Source organism: Pezoporus flaviventris, unplaced genomic scaffold (assembly GCF_033815535.1).
Source record: "Pezoporus flaviventris isolate CSIRO_AGI_PZ_B2104156 unplaced genomic scaffold, CSIRO_AGI_Pfla_v1 ptg000025l, whole genome shotgun sequence".
Classification (NCBI taxonomy): Eukaryota; Metazoa; Chordata; class Aves; order Psittaciformes; family Psittacidae; genus Pezoporus; species Pezoporus flaviventris.
Window position 1 is genome coordinate 28,530,598 of NW_026892573.1, and position 21,914 is coordinate 28,552,511.

The 21,914-nt window shown below is 42.9% G+C and overlaps 1 protein-coding gene across 38 annotated transcripts in view; it reads right to left on the reverse strand.

Annotated features, from left to right (window-relative positions):
- Positions 1–10,510: 10,510 nt before the first annotated feature.
- DLG2 (discs large MAGUK scaffold protein 2) overlaps positions 10,511–21,914 on the reverse strand; it is a 998,920-nt gene continuing 987,516 nt past the window's right edge. For all 38 annotated transcript variants that reach the window (XM_061457957.1, XM_061457959.1, XM_061457946.1 and 35 more), the window contains 4 exons: positions 21,649–21,821; positions 20,842–20,951; positions 16,982–17,073; positions 10,511–15,947 (listed from right to left, as the gene is read on the reverse strand). In XM_061457957.1, the coding sequence (XP_061313941.1) occupies positions 15,841–15,947; positions 16,982–17,073; positions 20,842–20,951; positions 21,649–21,821 (482 nt within the window). In that variant the 3' untranslated portion in view covers positions 10,511–15,840. The remainder of the gene's footprint in view (positions 15,948–16,981; positions 17,074–20,841; positions 20,952–21,648; positions 21,822–21,914) is intronic.

Genomic DNA, 21,914 nt, shown 5'->3' on the forward strand with positions numbered 1-21,914 from the left:
TGGGAGACACAGAGCGCAGCCAGTATTTCTTAGGAATAACCTTTAGGAGGCCTATAAGGATGCTGGGGAGGGACTCTTCATTAGGGACTGTAGTGATAGGACAAGGGGTAACGGGTTCAAACTGAAAGAGGGGAAGTTTAGCTTGGATATAAGGAAGAAGTTCTTTACTGTGAGGGTGGTGAGGCACTGGAATGGGTTTCCCAAGGAAGCTGTGAATGCTCCATCCCTGGCAGTGTTCAAAGCCAGGTTGGACAGAGCCTTGGGTGACATGGTTTAGTGTGAGGTGTCCCTGCCCATGGCAGGGGAGTTGGAACTGGATGATCTTAAGGTCCTTTCCAACCCTAACTATTCTATGATTCTATAATCTGTTCTGCAGTTAACAGAATCAAGCTGTAATTAGTAATAACTGATAATTCACACAATGTTGTGTGTGTTTTCATCAGCATCTGGGAGCCCAAGCCGAGCTGTGTACTCATAAGTGCAGGGTCAAACTGACATATGTGGCTGCTTCCTTGTAGGTAGTTGGAAAACCCCTAAGAGAACACTCTGGTTTATCAGGGGTGCATATATTCCTGCATATAGCAGCCATCAAGCTTCTGGATGAGGTCTTGACCATGCAACCCCTCGTTGCTACTAGTGGGTACTGGTGCAGTTTCTGCACTTGAGTTTATCAGTTTTTCACTGCACAGTTCTGACGGTGTCTAGAGCAAGCAAGTCCCTGGGCACTATCTTCTCAGCACATGCCTTCCTTCTCTTCTTCTTGTTTTCTGGTGACAGAATCACCTGAGCAGTGTTTCCTGAGTTTTCACTGAGACTGGATGTTTTAAAGAGCAAGCAAGAAGGAAACATCAACAAAATCACCTTGGATCACCCAGCCAGAACCAGTCCATGAGGGAGGGATGGAAAGTTCCTTTCATTCTGCTCACTGGTCTTAGACATCACCTATTGGATCAGAGCAAACAAACAAACACAAACCCAACAGCTCCATAGAATCACAGAATGGTTTGGGTTGGAAAGGACCTTAAGATCACCCAGTTCCAACCCCCTGCCAGGCAGGGACACCTCACACTAAACCATGTCACCCAAGGCTCTGTCCAGCCTGGCCTTGAACACTGCCAGGGATGGAGCATTCACAACCACTTACCATGAGTTCTTAGCCTGTAACTAGACTTCTAATCACTTTTAGTCTCCGGTTTCACTGGTGAACTTAAATGACTTGAAATCTGCCCTCAGCTCTGGCACTATTGTGTCACTAATGGGGAGCAGTCACTGAGAAAGCAGATAACCTGAAAGCAGCCTGGACTGTGTTTCCTCAGCTAAAAATGTGATTGACACTTTTTGTTATTAATTGAAAACATCAACAGCTTAAAAATATGTGATGGGTAAAGAGCAGTTTTTCACTGCAATCCAAAGCTGAAAAATTAGCTTGCTGGGCAATCTTTTTTGGCAGAAAATGACATATAAACTTACTATTGCACTTTCAAACCAAGTGAGAAATAGTAAAAGTACTGTTGTTAAGAACAAACACATGTAGACTAAGCTTCACTTGATCTCTGATGGAAAATGACACTTTGTGTTTCAACAGATCTTTATTTCGCTAGATTTTTAGGCCTGTCATCTTCAATTTCTTCTTTTTCAACACACCCTGCTGACATTTCTGGAGACCTTTTTCAAGCTTCTGAAATCCCATCAGCATCCCTCACACTCTCACAGACTACAGGGCTTGGCTGACAAGGTCGCTATAATGTTGTTTTAACATCCTTTTATCAGTCTTTATGTCTGGAAAATGCTGAGCTCTAAATTTGTGGTACTGTCCCATGGTGACCTCAGATTATAAATTTGAAGTAAAGGGATCTTCTCAATTATTATTTCTTATTTGTTATGACCATAATACAAGAGTAAGAAGAACCAGCCAAGAAAACATGCCTGGGTTCAGTGTGCAAAAGCAGATTTGCTTGGCTTAGAGGTGTTATGTGATTATGAACCATTTTGCAGTATAGTCTTTAAGTTAAGGGATTTGCAGTCAGAGAGGGGGAATCCTATGGGTAATCTTTGCTGAATGAGGAGAAACACCTCTCATGGGTAAGATGGACTGCTTGCTGCTAAATTCAGAGGCAATGATGAGTATACGGTGTGTTCATTGAGTTGCCTTCTCCAACAAAGGGAATTTGGGTTAAAGAAAACACTCTTAAAATGAGATGTTATTGGGCCAGAGTCCTTCACTGAGCAACCACTGCTCTGCAGTTCTACCTGGGCTTGTGTCATGGGACAGGAGCTTGCTTTGACTATGGACAAAAAATATATCCCTTCACTTATCTATCTGTGCTTAATGCTTAGTGCTAGAGGCCATTGTAAGTGACCGAAGTGATAAAGATGAATACTTCAAATACAGGTTCCAGTTAGAAACCTTTTATCTGCTTTAGGTTGTTTATACAAGTAGCAGTTTATGTTATATAGGCGGATTAGTAAGAGGTCAGTGCCTAGGCTGGGGAGAGATAGAGGCAAAACAGTGGATTTGTCTGCTCTAAGTATCTCTAAGTGGTTAAGATGTGGTGTCTGTAGCATCATATTAGGCGTATTATCTGTTGGACAAGGATTATGGGAAGGTTTGTTGGATTCCTGGGTGGAAAATAATGGGCAAGTGAAAATTCATAGCTCTGAAACCATTTTAGAGCTGTTTACCAGACAGTGAGGCATTCATGTGTGGGGTCCTCTGAAGGCTTTGAAGGCATTTTGTTAATGGCATATTGTAAGTGAAGAGTGTCAGTCCTCTCAGCACACCAAGTTTTGGTGAGTCTTTTTCTATGGCTTATACTTCAAACAGACCCATTTCTAGGCAGACTAATTCTCCATTGTCATCCCTTCCTCTTTTGACCATGCTGGTTTCCACCAAATTAATTCCCACTCTTATAGATTTTGGTTTAATCTCCCCTTATCTGAATGCTGTTTGCTATCTCATAATTCATTCTGCATGTCCTGCAGTCTCCCTGGGCCATCATCATGGATGAAAGGTTTCTATCAGCCCCTCTGTTTCATCACCTTTGAGCTGATTTGCCTACAACTTGGAAAACATCCATACAGTTTTCTCTGAGCTATCTCTTTTTCCTTCATTTCTAGTTCTGCAGCACTTTACTGTTTGCTGGTATAAACACAAGTTATTTGAAATTTGCAATTAAAATGATTCTTTCATGAGCATTAATCAGTAGAAAAAAAAATCTTCAATAGGTGTTTGAGAAGGAGGAAGGTTTTCCGATGCTTCCTATTTCTCAGATTTACTTAGTTCCAGATCAATTTTCAAGCACGCATTAACATTTGGGTGGTCAAAATCTCTAATCCCTGCTCTATAACACATTTGTCATTTTTCTCCACTTTCACTGTCGAATGGGAATTGATCTTTGTAAGTGTATGGTATGATCTCTCACTAATGGCTCACAAATCTCTCTCTCTGTCAAGTGAGTGCCCATATCACATAATAAACTTCGTATTCCACTGTGGAAACTTCTCAAGGGTCTGGGCAAAGCTGGTCACACTGTCTGGAACAAACATTTTATGTTTTCCCATTAGCTTTTAGGTTTATCTAAGCCGATCTTAGCTAGACTAAAAGACACATTTTTTTAAGGTGTTTTTGTACTGAAGAAAACCAACCAGCAGCTAATATGGGTTTTCTGTGGTCTGTCAGTCTGAAATGATGTATTCCGAGCCCTGAAAGTCAGAATACGTGACATTTTTGAACTGACATTTTGGAGGCATTATTTCTCCATGAAAAGTTCAAGTGCATTCAACTTTCCATCTCTTTTTGGCACATAGCCGAACCCTTGACATTTCCAACTGGGCAGAAAATCTTTATTTATGTTGTTGTTGTTATTGTTATTATTATCATCATCATCAACATCTTCCTCCTGTTTAATTCTGGTTGTGTAAGTTAGTTCTGACATGTGTCCCAGGACCAGCAGGGTAGCCACAGTGCTGTAAGTGACTGGGAAGGTGTAGATTTAGGGTATCTCTCATTACATCCTTGATGCCGTCATTGAGTCAGCTTTTCATGGCTGCACCATCCCTTTGACTTATTATACTACTTTCTCTCTTGTCCCCACTGATCAGGACGTCTTTAGGGCAGTGAGTTGTTTAATGTGAGCCATAGTGCTGCTGTAACGTGTAGACCTATGGGAATAGCATGAAGTGTTAAGAAGTATGTGTTAGTGAAGAAGGTAGGTGCCTCGACACAGTTAGAAAGAGCAGATATGTTGGCGCATTGTCTCGGCCCAGTTCTATCATGGATGTGATTTAATGTGTTGATGTAGTACCTATAAAGCTTTGCTCATGTAACATGGAGGCTGAATGATTTTCAAAGAACTTGCAGACTTCCAGCTCAAGAGTACTAGGATAGGGCAAAATCAGGAAAGATATGATGGCCCTTTTCCCCTTCTTCTTTCCTCCAGTTTCCATAGCATTGCCCAATGTGGTCATTCATAACACATGTGGGACTTGACCTTGTGCAGCTTTTCCCTATCACCCTTCCATTCCTGATGGAAATGGTGCTGCCGCCATGGTCAGGACAGTGCTTGTGGGGACAGCACCCGTTACTTGCAAGTACTGTGAGCTGTTTGTCCAGCAACATCTGAGAGCAAGTCAAGCAAGAAATGAATAGACCCATTGCATGGAGAAGCCCATACGCCAGGTATGAGCATCACAGCTGCTGTTTGGAGGGAATCTTGGTGTGGTAGATTAAGTAGTGAGGCTTTGTAGCCCCTCTTATTTCTAAGGAGGGGTTTCTGGTTGCCATACTTGCCCACCCTGGTTAATCAGCAACCTGGTCTAGTGGAAGGTGTCCCTGCCCATGGCAAGGCCTTGGAACTGGATGATCTCTAAGTCCCTTCCAACCCAAACCATTCTGTGATTCTTGAAGCATAAGGAAATACTGTCCTGAGAGGCTAATGCCCCCTGTGAGCAGTTCTAGACTTGATATCACTTTGGACAGTGTCCTCAGGCTCTGCAAATGTTGGCTTCACAGCCCCCTTCCTCTTTGTGCATGGTCAACCCCTTCCTCTGCTACCAGCTTCTTCTCTTTGCCTCACCTCCACATTCTTTGTACCTCTCCTATCCTTGCTCAAGCAAAGACATTTGTTATGGCCTTTGCAATGAAAATTACTCTCCTGTAATTTTTCTTTGTTCCCTGCCTGTGCTTGCACCTCTAGGCAAAAAAAATAGCAATAAAGGTGGTTTAAATCATTTCTCGCCTACACTGTCCTGGCACAATAGAGATCGTGCAGATAGCAGGGTAGTGAGAGGTGGCATTATTACTTCCTCGCACCGTGGGCACACATCATATAGAGATGGATTCCCTAATCATACCTGAAATGGGCAGCAAGCATCACCGAGGGCAAATATAAATCTTTGTCTGTCTCTGTGTGAGGCTTGGGAAGACTTAGCTCTAGCTGATATCAAGAAAATTAATTCCTAAGCAACTTGTACCTCCAGTGCTCTGATGACATATCTTTGTATGAAGATAAGCTGAGAAAGTTGGGGCTTTTCAGCCTGGAGAAGAGAAGGCTGCGTGGAGAGCTCAGAGCAGCTTCCAGTATCTGAAGGGGGCTTATAAGGATGCTGGGGAAGGACTCTTCATTAGGGACTGTAGTGACAGGACAAGGGGTAACGGGTTCAAACTTAAACAGGGGAAGTTTAGCTTGGATATAAGGAAGAAGTTCTTTACTGTGAGGGTGGTGAGGCACTGGAATGGGTTGCCCAGGGAGGCTGTGAATGCTCCATCCCTGGCAGTGTTCAAGGCCAGGTTGGACGAGGCCTTGGGTGACATGGTTTAGTGTGAGGTGTCCCTGCCCATGGCAGGGGGGTTGGAACTGGATGATCTTAAGGTCCTTTCCAACACAAACCATTCTGTGATTCTATGACTCTGCTCCAGCAAAGGTGGCAAACCCTCCATGAGTTATCATTGCCTGTGTGTGTATGCTCCCCTTTCCTCCCAAAAGCTTTACAGCCAGGCCAAGGGATCCAGTGAGATACTGTTTTTATTGCATTGACAGTTATATAGAAAACCTGTTGTATATGCTCCTTGCCCTGGGCTGGGCTGTGGATGGTACATAGTGCCTGGGTACCTACTTGAGGAACCTTGAAGAGCTGCCCTGAAAAAAGTTCTCTGCTAGAGTGTGAGCATCCAAATGTTGCAGAGTTTATGGGCTGTGGGTGCTGGAATCACCATCCTTGGAAGTGTTCACACACCGTGTAGATGACGCCCTTAGTGAAGTGGTTTAGTGGTGGGCTTGGTAGTGATGGGGAGAAGGTTGAACTTGATCTTAAAGGTCTTTTCCAACCTAGGTGATTCTATGATTCTATGTACTGGATATAGAGCAGTGAGATTGTGCCTTGGCTGCATGGGTCACTCTCAGGCACACACTGTGGTGCCTCAATTCCTAGTTAAGGGAAGGCAGTTGCTATATTTAGGGCATAAATTTGTGCTCACTGCGGATTTTTCTCCGTGAGAAAAGGCTCCATTAACAACTGGCTTCTTCCATAGGACTATGGACTGCTGCTTGACTAGTCCCTAGTGTTTTACTTCAGGTTCTTTAATGCATTGAAATTGGTGTTTGCCCTATTTAACATTATGCTTAGTGACCTGTGATCCTCTGTCTGTAACTCTGCTGGTTAATGGAGGGAAGCAGGCACTGAATAATGTGAGACCTCCCCACTCCCACACCCCCATCAGCTCTGTATGAGACCTATGGCCTCACTTCTGTACCTGCTATAGTTGGTGAGTTCCCACCCTGAATCCAGCCAGCTCAGTGAGGCACTATCCACGTACCTCACCTCCATACTCTGCACCCATTCCCCAAATCCAGTTCCACCATGGACTAAGCTCAGGCGAACACCTAAGCTTGTTTAGTTGGGAATGCTCCTTCTGTCAATTGCTTTGGAGCTGGTTATCTGCAGGGATTTCCCTGTTTAGCAGGAACAGCCTCAGAATAGTGTTTTCCTTCCCATTTGGTATCACTAAAATAGGATGATGTGGTGTCTATTGAAAAAAAGAGGCTTTGGATATGCCGCCTGTGAGATTATATTGTAAGCTGATAAGCGTTCTTACCTCCAGCAAATCCAGCTCTATTAAAGGATTATTTACAGATGAGGAGTTAAAAGCTTAGAAAACACCTAATATTTCACTAGAGGTGTATTGCTGTTCCTCAGCAAGTGAATCCCAACAAATCACACCCAGGCAGGCAGAATAGAGCCAATAAATACACCACCAGAGGAGGAAAAAGGGTGCTTTTGTGAATCCTGTATCCAGCAAAGCCTGTCCCAAACCTCTATTGTGTACAGGCAATGACAGGAACGTAAGACAAGCATTTGCCCTCAGACCCTTTAGATTCATTCTGTGAGTCATTGGGTTGACAGCATTTTAAATACTTCCTGTTAAAGCAGAGAGCAAGAAATGGGTGTTTGACATAGGTTTGACACTCTCAGTACTTAAACGTGGTGGTGACTGTGACAATTAAGCCTGTGCTTTGACTTAGAAGATAATGAACATCCCCTTGACCATCTGTTATTGCAGATGGCACAGTGGCAACACCCTCTCTTGGGAAAAAGGGAGAAGGTGGCAAGAAGACCTTAAAGGTGATGTTTCCTTGGAGTCTGTTGTGATCTTTGTTCAGCCCATCCTGCTGGGGCAGGTAGGTCAGGCAGAGATCAGACAGGGTCTGGTGATGCTGCTGGTGAGTTTCTGCTGCAGACTGGGACCTCATGTGAGCTGTTGTTAGGGGTGGATTTAACTGCAGGTTCCCAGCACCTTTGTGCTTTTCTTACATGTTTAAAGCCTATCCCAGAGTTCAGCAGCTTAAGGACACCTCAAATTGTGATTTATAGCTGACATCCAATTGCATTTCTAGACTCTATTGCAAGGCAAAGTCTTTGGCAGTGTCAGGGAGTCACTGTGTGGAAGGGAATTCGTAAGAGGCTTAGGTGGATGCTCTTTATCCCTACATACCAGGGCAAGCCCTCAAATTCAGGCTAGTTGTTCAGCCTGAGACATCAGTTAATCAGCTGGTGTAGTGGAGGGGCCAGCTGTGCATTGCTTTTCTACTGATGTTATAACAACCCTATTACTATTACACTAATGATATATTAGACCTAATTAATTTTCCCTGGTTGCCACCACCTGCTTCTGCTTAGATCAAGGGCTAATGAGCAGTTGACAGTAGTTAATGAGCTTCTGCAGTGAGCATTGCAATTTCTTCACTGACTAAAATGGTATCAGGGCACCGTGCTCTGCTTCCCTGGGATATTTGGCACCATTAGGTCCCTCCCCAGATTGTTGGGAGGAACCATCTCCATCAACAAGAGAATGTGGTGTCATCCAGAGCCCTCCTCCTCTGAGTAGCAGAGCTATGCTTTTGTCTGCAGCTTTCCAAACTAGATACAGACTAGAAGTAGACCAGTTCAGCTGTGGCTGTTTTACTGGTGACAGGTTTTAATGGTGACAACCAACCCAAGCAGCCATGGCATCACCTTTCTTGCAGTGGGCTTTATAATGGTGCTGTTGGTGAATTCTGCTCTGGTAGGGCTATTATGGTAACCTTGCCTTGTCTGAGATGTTTGATTGCTGCATGGATTGCTGGTGGGGATGAGGATCTGATGTGTATGCAGAGATTTAGGAACTGATCTGCACTTTCCTTCGCTCTCATTCTTGACATAGGGACCCAGGTGTCATTGCCTTGCTGTGTGCCAGCTATAAAGTGACATCATTATAGTGCAATGAATAACTTGCTGATGCCAGATGGATACCTAAATTCCTTTGAAAATCAGTCTGAAATGACCTTCCTGAGATGCATTAGAACACTTAGTTCACTGCACATAGAAGTACTGCAGGACTACCATACAGCTCTGGTCCCAGATACCTTTTCAAACTGGGACACAGTGTCTTTAAAGCCACATGGGTGTGATTTGACAGCTGAGTCCAGGCATTTGGCTGACTGTGTGAAGAGACCTTTAAAAGGCAGTGGGATGAATGAGACAAGGTGACCATTCAGGGCAACAGGCTGGCAGAGGTTGCCACCACTGCCTGGATCGATAGCCTCAGCATGTTTAGATTCATGCAATTTTAACTATTTCCTGCTTCCTGGGCGTTTTATAAAGATTGTTTTCCATCTTTCCCTTGTTTTTGCAGAACCCAGTCTGGGGAATTAGCTCAGGTTTGCCTAGCGATAGGATGAAGAAGAAAGTTGTTTAAGTGTGGTGGATTGACCTTGGCTGGACACCAGGAACCTCTGCCCTGGTGCCTGGAGCACCTCCTGCCTCCTTCATTGATGTTGGTGTCTGCAGGGCTGTTGCTTTCACATACTCTCACCTCTCTCAGGATGCTCTTGAGCAGGGTTTATTTCCCCTTAACCATGCTATCTCAGAGGCGCTAACATCATCACGGATGGGGTCAGCCTTGGCCAGTGTTGGGTCTATCCTGTAGCCAGATGGCATTGGCTCTGTCTGGGGGAACCTTCTGGCACCTTCTTAGAGAAGCCACCCCTGCAGCCTCCCCGTTCCCAACACCTTGCCGCACAACCTCCATAGAATAAGAGACGCTGCTCTGCAATGAAGAGCCCACCTCCAGACTGCTTTGTACAATGTTGCTTAGGAAAACAAATTCGGGTCGTTGCCAAGCTTGTTGGAGCAGTAACTTTGCTTTGAAAAACCTCTCGGTAAACAGGCTGGCATCTCAAAAACAACTTGTTGTTGTTTCTTTTTCCCTAAGTTGTGCTCATCTGCATATCAATGGGAATTGTTGTTTGGATTCTCTCCCTCTCCTAAATCTACTGGAGAAGTCTAAAGCACCACAATGAATGTTTAGATGATTAACCATCTTTGTGATTACGTACATTAAACTCCATGGACAGAGTTTTTCTCCCTATAGAGTCAGTTGTGGCTCCCAGAGCCATATGGAGGCTCTGTGGTCCTGTGCAGACTTGAAAGCAATGTCCCTGTCATGTTTCTGCCTCTGCCAGTGACTGACAATGCCCATGTGGCCTCTCTGGAGCCCACAAGTCTGCCTTTGGGATGGCCAAAGGTTCCTGGGCTGTTGGGACCCGATAGCACAGCTGAGTTTATGCTCCACTAAGCTGCTCACAAGCATGTAATTGTTACAGACAGTCCTTATCCCAATGGCTGTGCTGTGATGCCAGAAACATGGAACAATTCTTTATTTGAAAGAAATATTCTGATGATTATTCAGCACGCTGCTGACGATGCTCAATACACAGCAGAAGTGCGGCAAGGAGGAAGGGGCAGTGCTTCACCAGAGAGAATCTTCTTGGTGGCAACTTTCATGTCAACGTGAAGTCAAAAAAGGAAAAGAAAAAGTGCAAGAAAGAGAAAAGTTTCTGCATCCTCAGTCATTTCTGAAACCAGGAATGTCCTGTGTGACCGGTGTGTCTCAGCACATATTAAGAGCATATTCATTCTCTTCTACTATTCTGCTTTAAGGAAAAAAGACAAATTATGCCTTGTGAAGAAGCCATTTGCTATAAAGTGTAAAAATGCTTTAATATTAATATTTTATAATAAAATTCATGACATATTTATAAACACTCTATCAAGCATTTACAACTGAACCACAGCTGAGAGCTTGGACCGGAATAAATAAGCAAGGACACAGCTAGTATGAAATATACATCTTAATTTTTATAATCGTGTGTGCTTTATTCTTTACACAAATGGAATGGATGCGCGAGAGTATTTACACATAACAGGAGTGTAAGCTGGACAAGGGTATTCTGTAAACTCCAGTTCAGATTCTGAGTACCCCACACTACAGCTGGACTGAGAAACATCCTGCTCAAGAGACGCGCGCCGGCCAGCGTGCCGGATGGAGCAGCCTGCAGAGCACAGGCTGCTGCACTCGGAGACTCGGAGCGGCCGATTCCAATTGAGGAACACAAATCCAGAAATTAAAAGGTTGCTATCCCACTAAGAGCCAACAGTGTTGCCTTTTTAATTCCTTTTTTTTTGTCCTTTTTTTTCATTTATTTTTCCCGAAAATACCTTGCCTAGGATGCTGGCTACCATCCATCCCCAGAAATGCTGTTTTACACCAGGGCAAGTTGCCTGAGCTGTAGGTCAGGGCCATAAGCTGCTAATGCGGTGTGAGGGATGATGAATCGCATCTCATGCTCCTCACCTTAAAGACAGCGTCTCAAAAGGGGTAGTGGTACCTATTGCTCTTGGTGAGATGTAAGTGGGGCTGAAGCCTTCTGAAAATCTGGCCATAGTATTTGACCCATAGGGTATCTTTTTGTTCAGCAATTTCACAGCCCCTACCTCAAAATGATCTTGGTCTGTGACTTGACCATCTGGGTGCTGCAACAAAGTAAGCAGTAGATAACAATGGAAAGAGCTGAGCTACTGTTTAATCCTGTGGCCTTGGTGTTTTACAATAATGCTAAAAAACAGGTGTAATGGGGAGGGCAGATGTGTAACTTCAGGTGGTGTAAATGGGATGGGCTCCACTGAAATCCATCACTGAATCATAGGATGGCTTAGGCTGGAAGGGACTTTAAAGATCATCTGGTCCAACTCCCCCAGTGGAGTGACCGTGATTTACACCAGCTGAGGATCTAGGCTAGCTATATGCTGAATAGATTTTAGATGTTATTTGCTGTTAGCCTTGATGCTGATTTGTGACCTGGAATGGTAACCTTTTTTTTTTTACATAAAGACAACCTCATTATTCTGAACTAATTGACAAGATGTCTGATTTTTAATGGAATAGGAAAATACATTTATTCCACCAAGGCATGGGCTTGAGCACATGAATGCAGTTGCACAGTGAACCGCATGCATAACATGGCAGACAAAATGTTCAAGAGAAAAAAGGTTGAGAATCAAAGCTGTGAAGGATAAAAGACCACTTTCTCTGAACACAGCAGATATTATGGCTTTGAATCTGCAGCTTAAAGAGAAGATTGAGACTTTATCCATTAACACTGTTTTTCCTACAAATACCCTTCTGTGTTGTCACTCACTGAATCCTCCGGTCATGGATACGAATTGAAGAACAGAGAATAAAATATAAGGAAACCAAAAGAGAAATACAATTTGACTGAGCAAGTAACAGCCAAAGTGTAACACCAACAAATGCTCCATAGAAACCTAGTGTAAGTAGGTAGGTGGTTAACTAGGACACTGTCGCTGGCTCGTAGTGGTTATCAGCTCAGGTTCCACACTGCTCTCCAGGATGAGGATTTGAAATTTCAGTGCAACGGAGAGATTTCTTATCCTTGACTTTCACAGAGTGGTTCCTAGGACCCTATCCACACCGGAGCATCAAACCATGCTAGCTACAAACACAATTACAGCACAGAATATTTATCTAGAAACAGCCTTTACTACCAAAGAAATTACAAAGTGCTAGCATGGACAGGGTACCTCTGTAGGAAGGGGGAATTAAGCAAGAAAGAGGCACTTTCACTGGTTGATGGTCAGACCGTAAGACCAGTAAAGAGTGCCGTGTCACTGAGCCCTGTTGGCAAGCTCTCCATGAGTCAGTGCATGGAAGGTGTTTTGTGGCAAGGAGAAATAAATAGGTTGTAATATTGCACATCTGCACAAAGCTAGCAAGATGTCATTGTGACCATTCATGGGTGGACAGAAAGCTGTGATCATTTTGGTTCTGCTTAGACCCTACGGTGCTACACACTGTGCCAGAACATGAGAAATAGCACCAGGGGTGTGATCTGGCACTTTTCCTAAAGGGTCCAGCGTTTGCATTTGTCTCATGTTTAGATACTTGCAAGTCTTTTGTATGGACAGAAAAGGGATTTGATTATGCTAAGCTGTGTTAGCACCAATATGGTCTCAGGTGCCAATTGCTGTGGGTTGTGAGTTTGGACTTTGTATGGGTCGGTATTTATTTTGCACCACATGTAATTCTGCATAAATCTTATGTTTCTCTTCCTCCTCCCACTACCACCCAGCATGATCTGAACAGCTGCAATGCAAAATAGAGCTGCAGCTCCGAGGATGCTGAAACATGGAATGCAAAACGTCAATGCACAAAACAAATGGGAGTACAAGTCCTAAGGGAAATAAGAGCTCTCACTGCTTCTCTTCGTGATTTGGTTTTAAATATAGGTTTTATTTAAAAAAAAAAACAAACCCAAAAAAGAAAAAAAAAAAAGGAAAAAAAAAAAGAAGTGCAATGGCAACTCTAAACTGGAAGCACAAACAACAGACAGGGGAAAATAAATAATGTTACTACAGTAACCAAGGACTGATGGAAAAATTGATTGTACTCAGCCATAGTGTTACTGTTCACCGTAAAGCACAGCACATGACAAAGCAAAACAGTTACTAGTAGGATAGTACCGTAAAAGGCTGCATGCTGAACTAAGAAACAAAAAAGCAGATGTGATTGATTGCTTAAAAACAGAGCTGAAAACTAGAGTTAGGTTCCTGCTTTAGGATACTTGTTTGTTGTTTTTTTTTCAGGTCTGGTGGGCTATTTCCCAACCTGGGGCAATAGTACTTTGCCAACATGGAAAAATCCATGGCTTCCAAAGATCTGGGGTCACTCTGTGGATTTCTGCAGAATTATCCAAAATCCAAGCTTTCGTTCATTTATATTTTGTAAAAATAAAGGTTTCTAGCCCTTCTGGTTTACAAAGCTCTTTTGGAGACTCAACTGAAACCCTTCATTATGAATCTGCGCTGGCCAGGCAAGTAAAATAGTAGTTACAGAAGTGTGAACTTCTCAAAGTTACCATAGTTGGGCAGTAAGTCAGAGGCCACCTTAGGGCCGCTAAAATGCCCGTGTTTTTAACCCCATCACTACTGGTGGCTCTATTGCAAACATCCAGCGAGTCGCGCTGTCCGCGGAGGTTGGCTGGATGGACCTGTCCTCTTGACAGGGAGTAGAAATGTAAGCTTCAAATAGACAAGTAACTGAGGAGTCTATTTAGCATTTGCCCTTAAAATGTCCTTAAGCATTAGGGTTACTGAAGCCACCAGCTAAGCAGCACTGGACTCCTGCGGCACAGCAGGCAGGAGAGTGGTGGGTTTTACAGGAAACTTGGTCCAGCAGCAGCAAAGGCAATTCAGTTTGCGATCATATCATCTCCTGCAGTTGTCTCCTTGTGTCAGAGTGAAGAATGGTATCAATATACAAAGGAAGGGCAATGTGAAGTGAGATAAAAATGCCTCCTTCTCCCCTTCCGTGCATCCCAAACTGCAATTCCACAGATTTCCCCCAAATCCCTCACAAATGTCCATTGCCTCAGTTTTTGCTTTTAAGACCCTTGTTGACTGTGAAATGAATGAAGATACAAGTTAGTTGCTGACCTGCCTGCCTGCAAAGAGAAGAAAGATCAAATGCTTTTGTTAATTCCTTTAAAGAAACAGGAAGAATCAAAAACCATCTGGGGGTGAAGTGTGACTCCCTCCAAGAGAGAAGTTATTAATTGCATTCAAGCACTGAGAAATCATCCACTTCAATTTAAAGATGCATTATCCTTTTGTGATTACAAAAGGTCCTAGAGGGCAGTCAGTTCAAGAGATCTTTCCATAGGAGTTTGTCACGATTAAATAGAGGCAAGGGAGAGGATTAAGTTGAGAGAAAAACAAGATGACAACTAGAATTGAAGGAATTATCTTGCTTGTCATTAGCAATAGAGAATCCGTTATGGAAAAAAAGGGATAATGCAACTTGATGGTCCTCTTTACATTTTACAGTCGCACAAGGGTGTAAATATTTAATCTTTCAATTAATCTTTACAAAATATCTCACAAAAACATTTTTACCTATAGAAATTAGTTTCTATACATCAATATATTTTTATTTTTATAAATTATTCCATCTTTAAGTGCCTTCTATCAATATAAATGATAAAATAGACAATCAAAAATTTTAAAGCTTTTCCCAGTTGTATCCCTCCTTGTCAACATAGGTGCTGTGAATCCTCATACATGTGTGCGTCCACATGGGAATGTGTTTGTGTGCACGTGTGTGTGATGTGAAATGCTTCCATCCTCTCCCACCCTCAAACTCCATTAAACTATATTGTAATTAGTTCCTGATGCAATAGTGTTTCCAAAGGGGGAAAAAAGAAATGCTTGGCTTGGTTTCAAAACTCAAAACATGTGCATAGTTACCAAAGTTGAGGTGTACCAACTACAAATGTGCAATGACAAGCTTAGGATAGGACCCACCTCCTAGTCAAGTCAAATAGTGTTCTACCAGTGACTTCAGTAGGAAGTGGACCAAGTCCTCTGAGCTTGATTTTGCAAGGTGCATGTGGCCCTGATCTAGCAAAATGCTTAAGCCTGTGCTTAGCTTTGAGCACGTGAATAGTCCTACTGGAACCGATGGGACTGAACGGCACAGGGAAGGATCACAAGTGACTCCAAGTCAACAGGCTACTCATGTGTAAGAATTGGGGTCAAGTGCTGAGCGCCTTGCAGGATCAAGCCCTATATGAGGTTCAAGAGCTGGGAGCTTCTCTTTAAAGCAATCAACACACTGAGCTCAGCCATTGGAATCGATCAGGATGTCCGCATGGGCACAGGAGGTGGCTAGCTCCCCTTGACAGAGGGTCTCCATGTCAGAAGTTTATACCTACAACTGGTGCTCTGAGCACACAACAGATTTGCTTTTTATGGTAGAAGTCTTTTTGTTCCTACCCTTTGACCCATCAGTGTCCTTCATGGCTTCAAACACTTTGTGTTGTACATTCATCAAAATTCACATTGACTGCAAAGAACATAAATGCAACAAAAACAGGAAAGCCTCCAAATAGTATATTATAGTTTTCTTCTAAATATTCTCCCGTCATAATCAGAGGTGCAGTGGCTAATTTATAATTTTTCCTTTGAAGGAATCCAGATGAAAGGCCCAGATTGTTCTTCAATTACAAGTTTGCATTGATTATATATATCTTCTAAGCTATCTCCTTGGACAATAGCTGCAGTAGAGAAAACATATCAATATTTTTTTTAATTGACGTATTCTACAGCATCCAGTGTCAGCAGAGTTTCAATGTACTTATAGATACTGATGAAACAAGGAGTACACTGTGATGTTCATTATGGAAAAGTCATAGCCCTACAGATGGCATCTAAGTTCAAATCAATGTCACCTCCCCATGGCAGGCATCCATCCCACTGCTTGTAGTAAAAAGACTGAGCTAGGTTAGTTTAGAGATCAAGCAGTTCTGTCCTAGGGAAGGGCAGAATGGTAGGTTCCCACTGTTGCAAGTCGAGCTTTACATTTAATTTGATGTAGAAGCTACTGCAGTAGTGAGTAGCAGCAGATTTACAGCTTATTCTTTCACTGACATGGTTATAATAAACTCATTCTTCCTGCAAAAGTTAACTAGATCAGCCCCAGGCTGACAGAGGATAAAGCAACTGCAACACAAAGCAGTATCTATACTCTTAAATTCCTTGTCCCACCAGCAGGAATCTAGGAGTTCAGAATACATGGACTGTCAGCATTGTGGAGGGACAAACCGGGGCTTCTGAGTGTTATCCACAAATACCAGCCCCCTGAGTAGGGAGCTGCGTAAAGCTGCCCAAAGGAAATGCTGGGACCCAGAGAAGGTCTTAAATCTTGCTGTTTTCCAAGTCAGGAAGAACATGCCTTTTTCCTTCTCTCCCATGAACCATAGCTTAAGCTCTTGCCTTGAGCTAGTGAGGAATTATTTGGTCTGTACGAATGCAATGACGCAGCACTTTTACTGACTTTGTTTAATGAAGTTTTGGGTAAGGGAGGGAATCAAATTCATGCCCAGATATTCCTTCAGGGCATCAAACCTTTGAGGAGTCGAATGTCTCAACTGCTCTTAAATTACAGGGAAACAGCAATCTCAAGCCAGTTGTCCTTACTATGGGCACACTATACTGATAACACTCTAGGGCAGAGACAGAGGTGATCCAGTTCTTTTGCAATAAAAGACTATATCTTGGGGAAAAGAAACTGTTTTTAATAAAAACATACCTGTAAAATATTCTCCAAATTCTTGTTCTAATTTAATTGCTCGATCGTAGGTTTTCTTCGCTTGCTCCTCTGTCAGACGTTTATTCATTTCCCTAGAAACACAGGGGAAGTAATTAAAAAGTTTAAATTCTTACCAGAAGAGCTTTTCAAAACATAAGTTCAACTGAATCACAAGTGGATTGAGACTGATACAAGAATCAAGCAGTGAAACTCATTTCTTCCATGAGTTCATTGGCATTTTCAGTACTCTCATTTCATTTTTATGCAGTATAAACCCATGTTTCCAGATTATTTCCCATTTTTCCACTAAGTTTTTATTTTGGGTCCATTACCCTACAGTCCCAAGGCTCAAATCTGGTAACTGCTAACTGAGATGGCCTTGTGGCATCAGCAACCTATGGGTAAGTCTGGGAGGCTTGAGGTCTCAAGGACTGAGCACTCGGAGCACTCTTGCCTCCAGAGCTGAACCTTCAGAAACCTCTCCATCTCCTAGGCCCAAAGCTGGCTGTCTCAGCTGAATAAGGTTGTCCAAACTGCTGAAATGGAAGTGGGGTTTTGACAGAGGCTAAGGCTCCATCGACTGAAGTGAAATCATGATTAAAGGCAGGATTCAGCACAGAGTTTACTGACTCTATAGAAGGAATCCCGGAGTCATTGTAAAACCTATAGGGAAGCCCCGAAGGACCCAGCATGTCTCCCAGGGAGACTTCTTGCTTCAGGTGGGATGTGAGTTCCAGATATCATAAGAAATCAAACTGATTCTTTCCAGTAGAAAGAGTTGAGTGGAAAGGAAAGGGGAGGAAAGGGAAGGGAAGGGAAGGGAAGGGAAGGGAAGGAAAGGAAAGGAAAGGAAAGGAAAGGAAAGGAAAGGAAAGGAAAAGAGGAAGGAAGGAAGGGAGGGAAGGGAAGAAAGGAAGGGAGGGAAGGGGAGAGAAGGGAAGGAAGGAAGGAAGGAGGGAAGGAAGGAAGGAAGGGAGGAAGGAAGGAAGGGAGGAAGGAAGGAAGGAAGGAAGGGAGGAAGGAAGGAGGGAAGGAAGGAAGGAAGGGAGGAAGGAAGGAAGGAAGGGAGGAAGGAAGGAAGGAAGGAAGGGAGGGAGGGAGGGAGGGAGGGAGGAAGGAAGGAGGGAAGGAAGGAAGGAAGGAAAGAAAGGAGGGAGGGAGGGAAGGAGTGAAGGAAGGAAGGAAAGGAGGGAGGCAGGGAGGGAGGCAAGGAGGGAGGCAGGGTGGGAGGCAAGGAGGGAGGCAGGAAGGAAGGAAGGAAGGAAGAACTTTCAACTCATTTGTATGAACAAGAGTAAGATATGGCAGATAAACCTATATTTTTTGTGCTGTAGTAGTTACATGCATAAAAAAGACTGAACACAGTTATGCTGTCATAAAAATAGCCTCTTTTTGTTCCCACAGAGCACTGGTGTACCATGTTGAAGTTCTCCACACTGAAATAATAGTGTTTATTAGAAAGGTGTTATATCTGTTCAGCCGTGCACACCCTACGACTCACCACTGCTTAGGACAGAGTACGTATTTGTTCAGCCAGACCCTGTGTGGTTTAGTTTCCTTGCTAAATAAATGAAATGATTCAGAATTATGTCGTTATTCTCAAGACAGTTTTTTACAAGTAATTACACTGTTTATATTAAAAGAGTTCTCATTACTGTTAGAAACTCATTTTGGGTGCTGTTTGAGAAGATAAATACACATTAGATAAAATAGCTAAAAGGTTACCTGTGGAGAGCAGGGGATAAACTAATTTAGAGTGCCTGAATTCATTACATTTTTCTCTTTTATTCCAGGAGTTGTGTTGTGTTTACATAATTTATTTATATAAGCCATATTGCTGCAAACAACCCTAAAGTAGGACTCATATATAAGGACTTCTGCTGTCCCGCAAGTTTGGATTTGTAATAAAGGGTGTCTTCCACAGCATATTCACAGAACAAGGAATTCCAAGTCATATACCGGATTTCACTTTGTTCCTACCATACTGTCAACACTAAGGCTTTAGTTTTGGAGAATGAAGACTTTTGGCTCACTTTTAATTTATATCTGTAAGGAAAATTCTGCTAACTCTGCATAACCTGGTTTGTTCTAAGTGAAATATTAGCATTACTTTGATTTAATAACAGGATGGTTGCCATAATATTTGGCATCTTCATAGCACTGTTCAGTCAGTTTGTGCAAGGTTTTGCTGTTCTCACATCAAATCAGTGGAGCCTTTACGTTATTGCCACATTTCTGGTTCTGCCTAATGTAGTTTTCAGACTAAGGGCCACTTTTATTTATGCTTTGGTTTTGTCTTTACTCATTCCAGGTACATTAACAAATAATGGAAATATTTTATGGATGGGAAAACTGTAGGTTAAGATCTGTCTTAATCAATGCAGAAGACAGGCAGACTACCCTCCCCCTTCTATACAGCAATATAATCAGAATGTAATTGAATTGTAGGGCTGGAAGAAATGTCAAGTCATCCAACCTGAGAGGGCTTTGGTCAGGATAGGGCTGTGCAGGTGCCGCATACTGTGCATCATTCATTGCCTGTAATGTGGCTGGACGTGCAACAACCTCATCACCAAAATGCAGGAACAGGGAGAAATGATGTTCATGGGCCAGCCCTCCAGCTGAGGAGTGCTCCATACCCAGCAAAACAAAATAACCATCTATTGTGCCTTACAGAACACTGAAGTTAATACAGCCCACAGTGGCAGTTTCTTTTTTTGCAGCCACATTATCCATCCATTCATATTCCTGTGTGATCCACCCCAACCGCCAGATGCTTTTCTGCAGCGCTATAAGCTTAATTATTCCCTGCTTGTACTCATACTTTTCATTTTCTCTCCTTTGTCTGTGCTGAATTTCATCTTACTGATATTACACTGAGTTTTAGTCTTATCCTCAGAAGTGCTTGCCTTGAGTTATTCACAAACTTTACAGAACCATTGCCCAATTCATCATTCAAGTAATTCATGAAAATAACAAGTAGTTCCAAACAGGGACTCAGCTCAGGAGGTAAACTTACAGGATTCCTGTCACCTCCCAGTTTAACAAGTGCCATTTTCAATGACTGCGTTTAGTTGTGCGCATGATCTCTAGTAATTCCTTCTGGACTATATTTCCCTAACCTGCTACTCAGAATGTCCCCCAAATCAAGATGCAATACAATTATTGATATCAATCTCATGAAGGAAGGAAATATGATTGATTTGATTTGCTGTTGATGCGTGTACGTTGGCTGCATCTTAGGGCCTTTTTAACCTCTCAGTTATTATACTTGAGTTGTTTAACTGGTCCCTGGATCCGAGTGTTTTTCTGAATATTGAAATTAAGTTGCCTGGTGACAGCATGAAGTTGATGTCTTCTCTTTCCTTCTTTAAGTGTTATGTTTGACCCTCTCCAGTCCCATGGGCTCTTGCTTACCCTCTTATAGACCTATAGCTGATGGATAGGTGAGACATGCACCACGAATCTGACACAGGTTTACCTTCTGGTTTATCCCCTGTGACCAGACTCTACACCCCAAGAACACCCAAGACTGGATGGCACAAGCCATGCTGCATGAGCCCTTGATGAACTTGCTGCACAGGCTGGAACAAGTACAGCAAGCAATGGAAGGGAGTCCTTCATGCTCCAACATGTAAGACCACGCGTCCCAGAGTGGAAGTTTCAAAGGCAGGTTTCATTTGTTACCTGAGATATGGGGATACAGTGGATGACAGTGAAGAAGAGCAACTCTTCACTGTTCCTACTTTCTCTTGTTATTACTGATTTTAGAGGACAGGCAAAACATAGACTCAAGACCTGTGCTGAGCCACTTGTGACTGTACCCTGAAAACAAAACGCTTGAAGAAGTTTATACTTACATCAGAGGCTCCCAGGATTTAGGCTTAATGAAGATAGCAATGGGATAGAGTTGTGCAACTTGTAGTCGTTTGATAGCGTTTCCTGACACATCGAGTATACAGTGCTTGCCCTGTTGGAAACAGGTGAGTACGTTCTTAGTTTTGCAGAGTTTGCTGCAGATCAGCCAGAAGAAGAGAAGCAATTCTGCAACACAGTGCCCTGGAATGGGCCATTACTGGTACACCAAGGAAGGGGGACTGCAGGGCATTTGCTCGACTGCTCTGCGCTCTTCCCTTTGCTTTGGTGCTAATATAAGATATACATGGGAGATATTACTTTTACTGGGATGAACTTTGTTGGGGGGGGGGGGAGAGGATTTTCTTCAGAGATGAGAAAAAATAAGTTCATAAAAGTAGTAAGATGTCTAGGTTCTTACAGGCTGATTCAGTTCTTGTTTGTGTCAAAAACTCCCTGTTTCACCTGAGGCAAGTAATTTAATCTTTCTGTGCTTTGTTCTTTTGCCTCTGTGAAAGTGAGATGAGTTTATCTACCTGTCTCACAGGGGGAAGAGGAAAGCCTGTTCTGGCGCTTACTTGAGGGGCCGTGTTAGATCCCTGGATCCATGGCACTATATCCAAGCATAAAAAGTGCCAAGGATGTTGTCATTTAAAGCCAGAGACTCCAACTTGTGAAGTCACTGTAAAGCCTATAAATATTAGGATGCTGTTTTGCAGCTATTTTAGACTTTTGGCAGAAGAATCATGTCTGAGATACAATGTGGAAACAGAACATATATTTCACGGGCAATAAAACTAGTGTCAGCCTACCCTTTCTGCCACGAATCTCACAGACTGGACACTAGTTCCATATAAATTATCATTGTACTGCCCAGCTTCTATAAATTTGTGCTCTTGGATATCTTTTTCCATTTGTTCTCTTGAAATGACAAAATGATAATCTCTCCCATCCACTTCATAGTCACGCTTTGGCCGTGTGGTATCTGCATGAAACAAAAGACAGAAGATCAAGAAGACTGTAACAACATCTAATGCACAAAATGCAGTAGTTCAGGTTTGCTCATTGGCAATGCTGG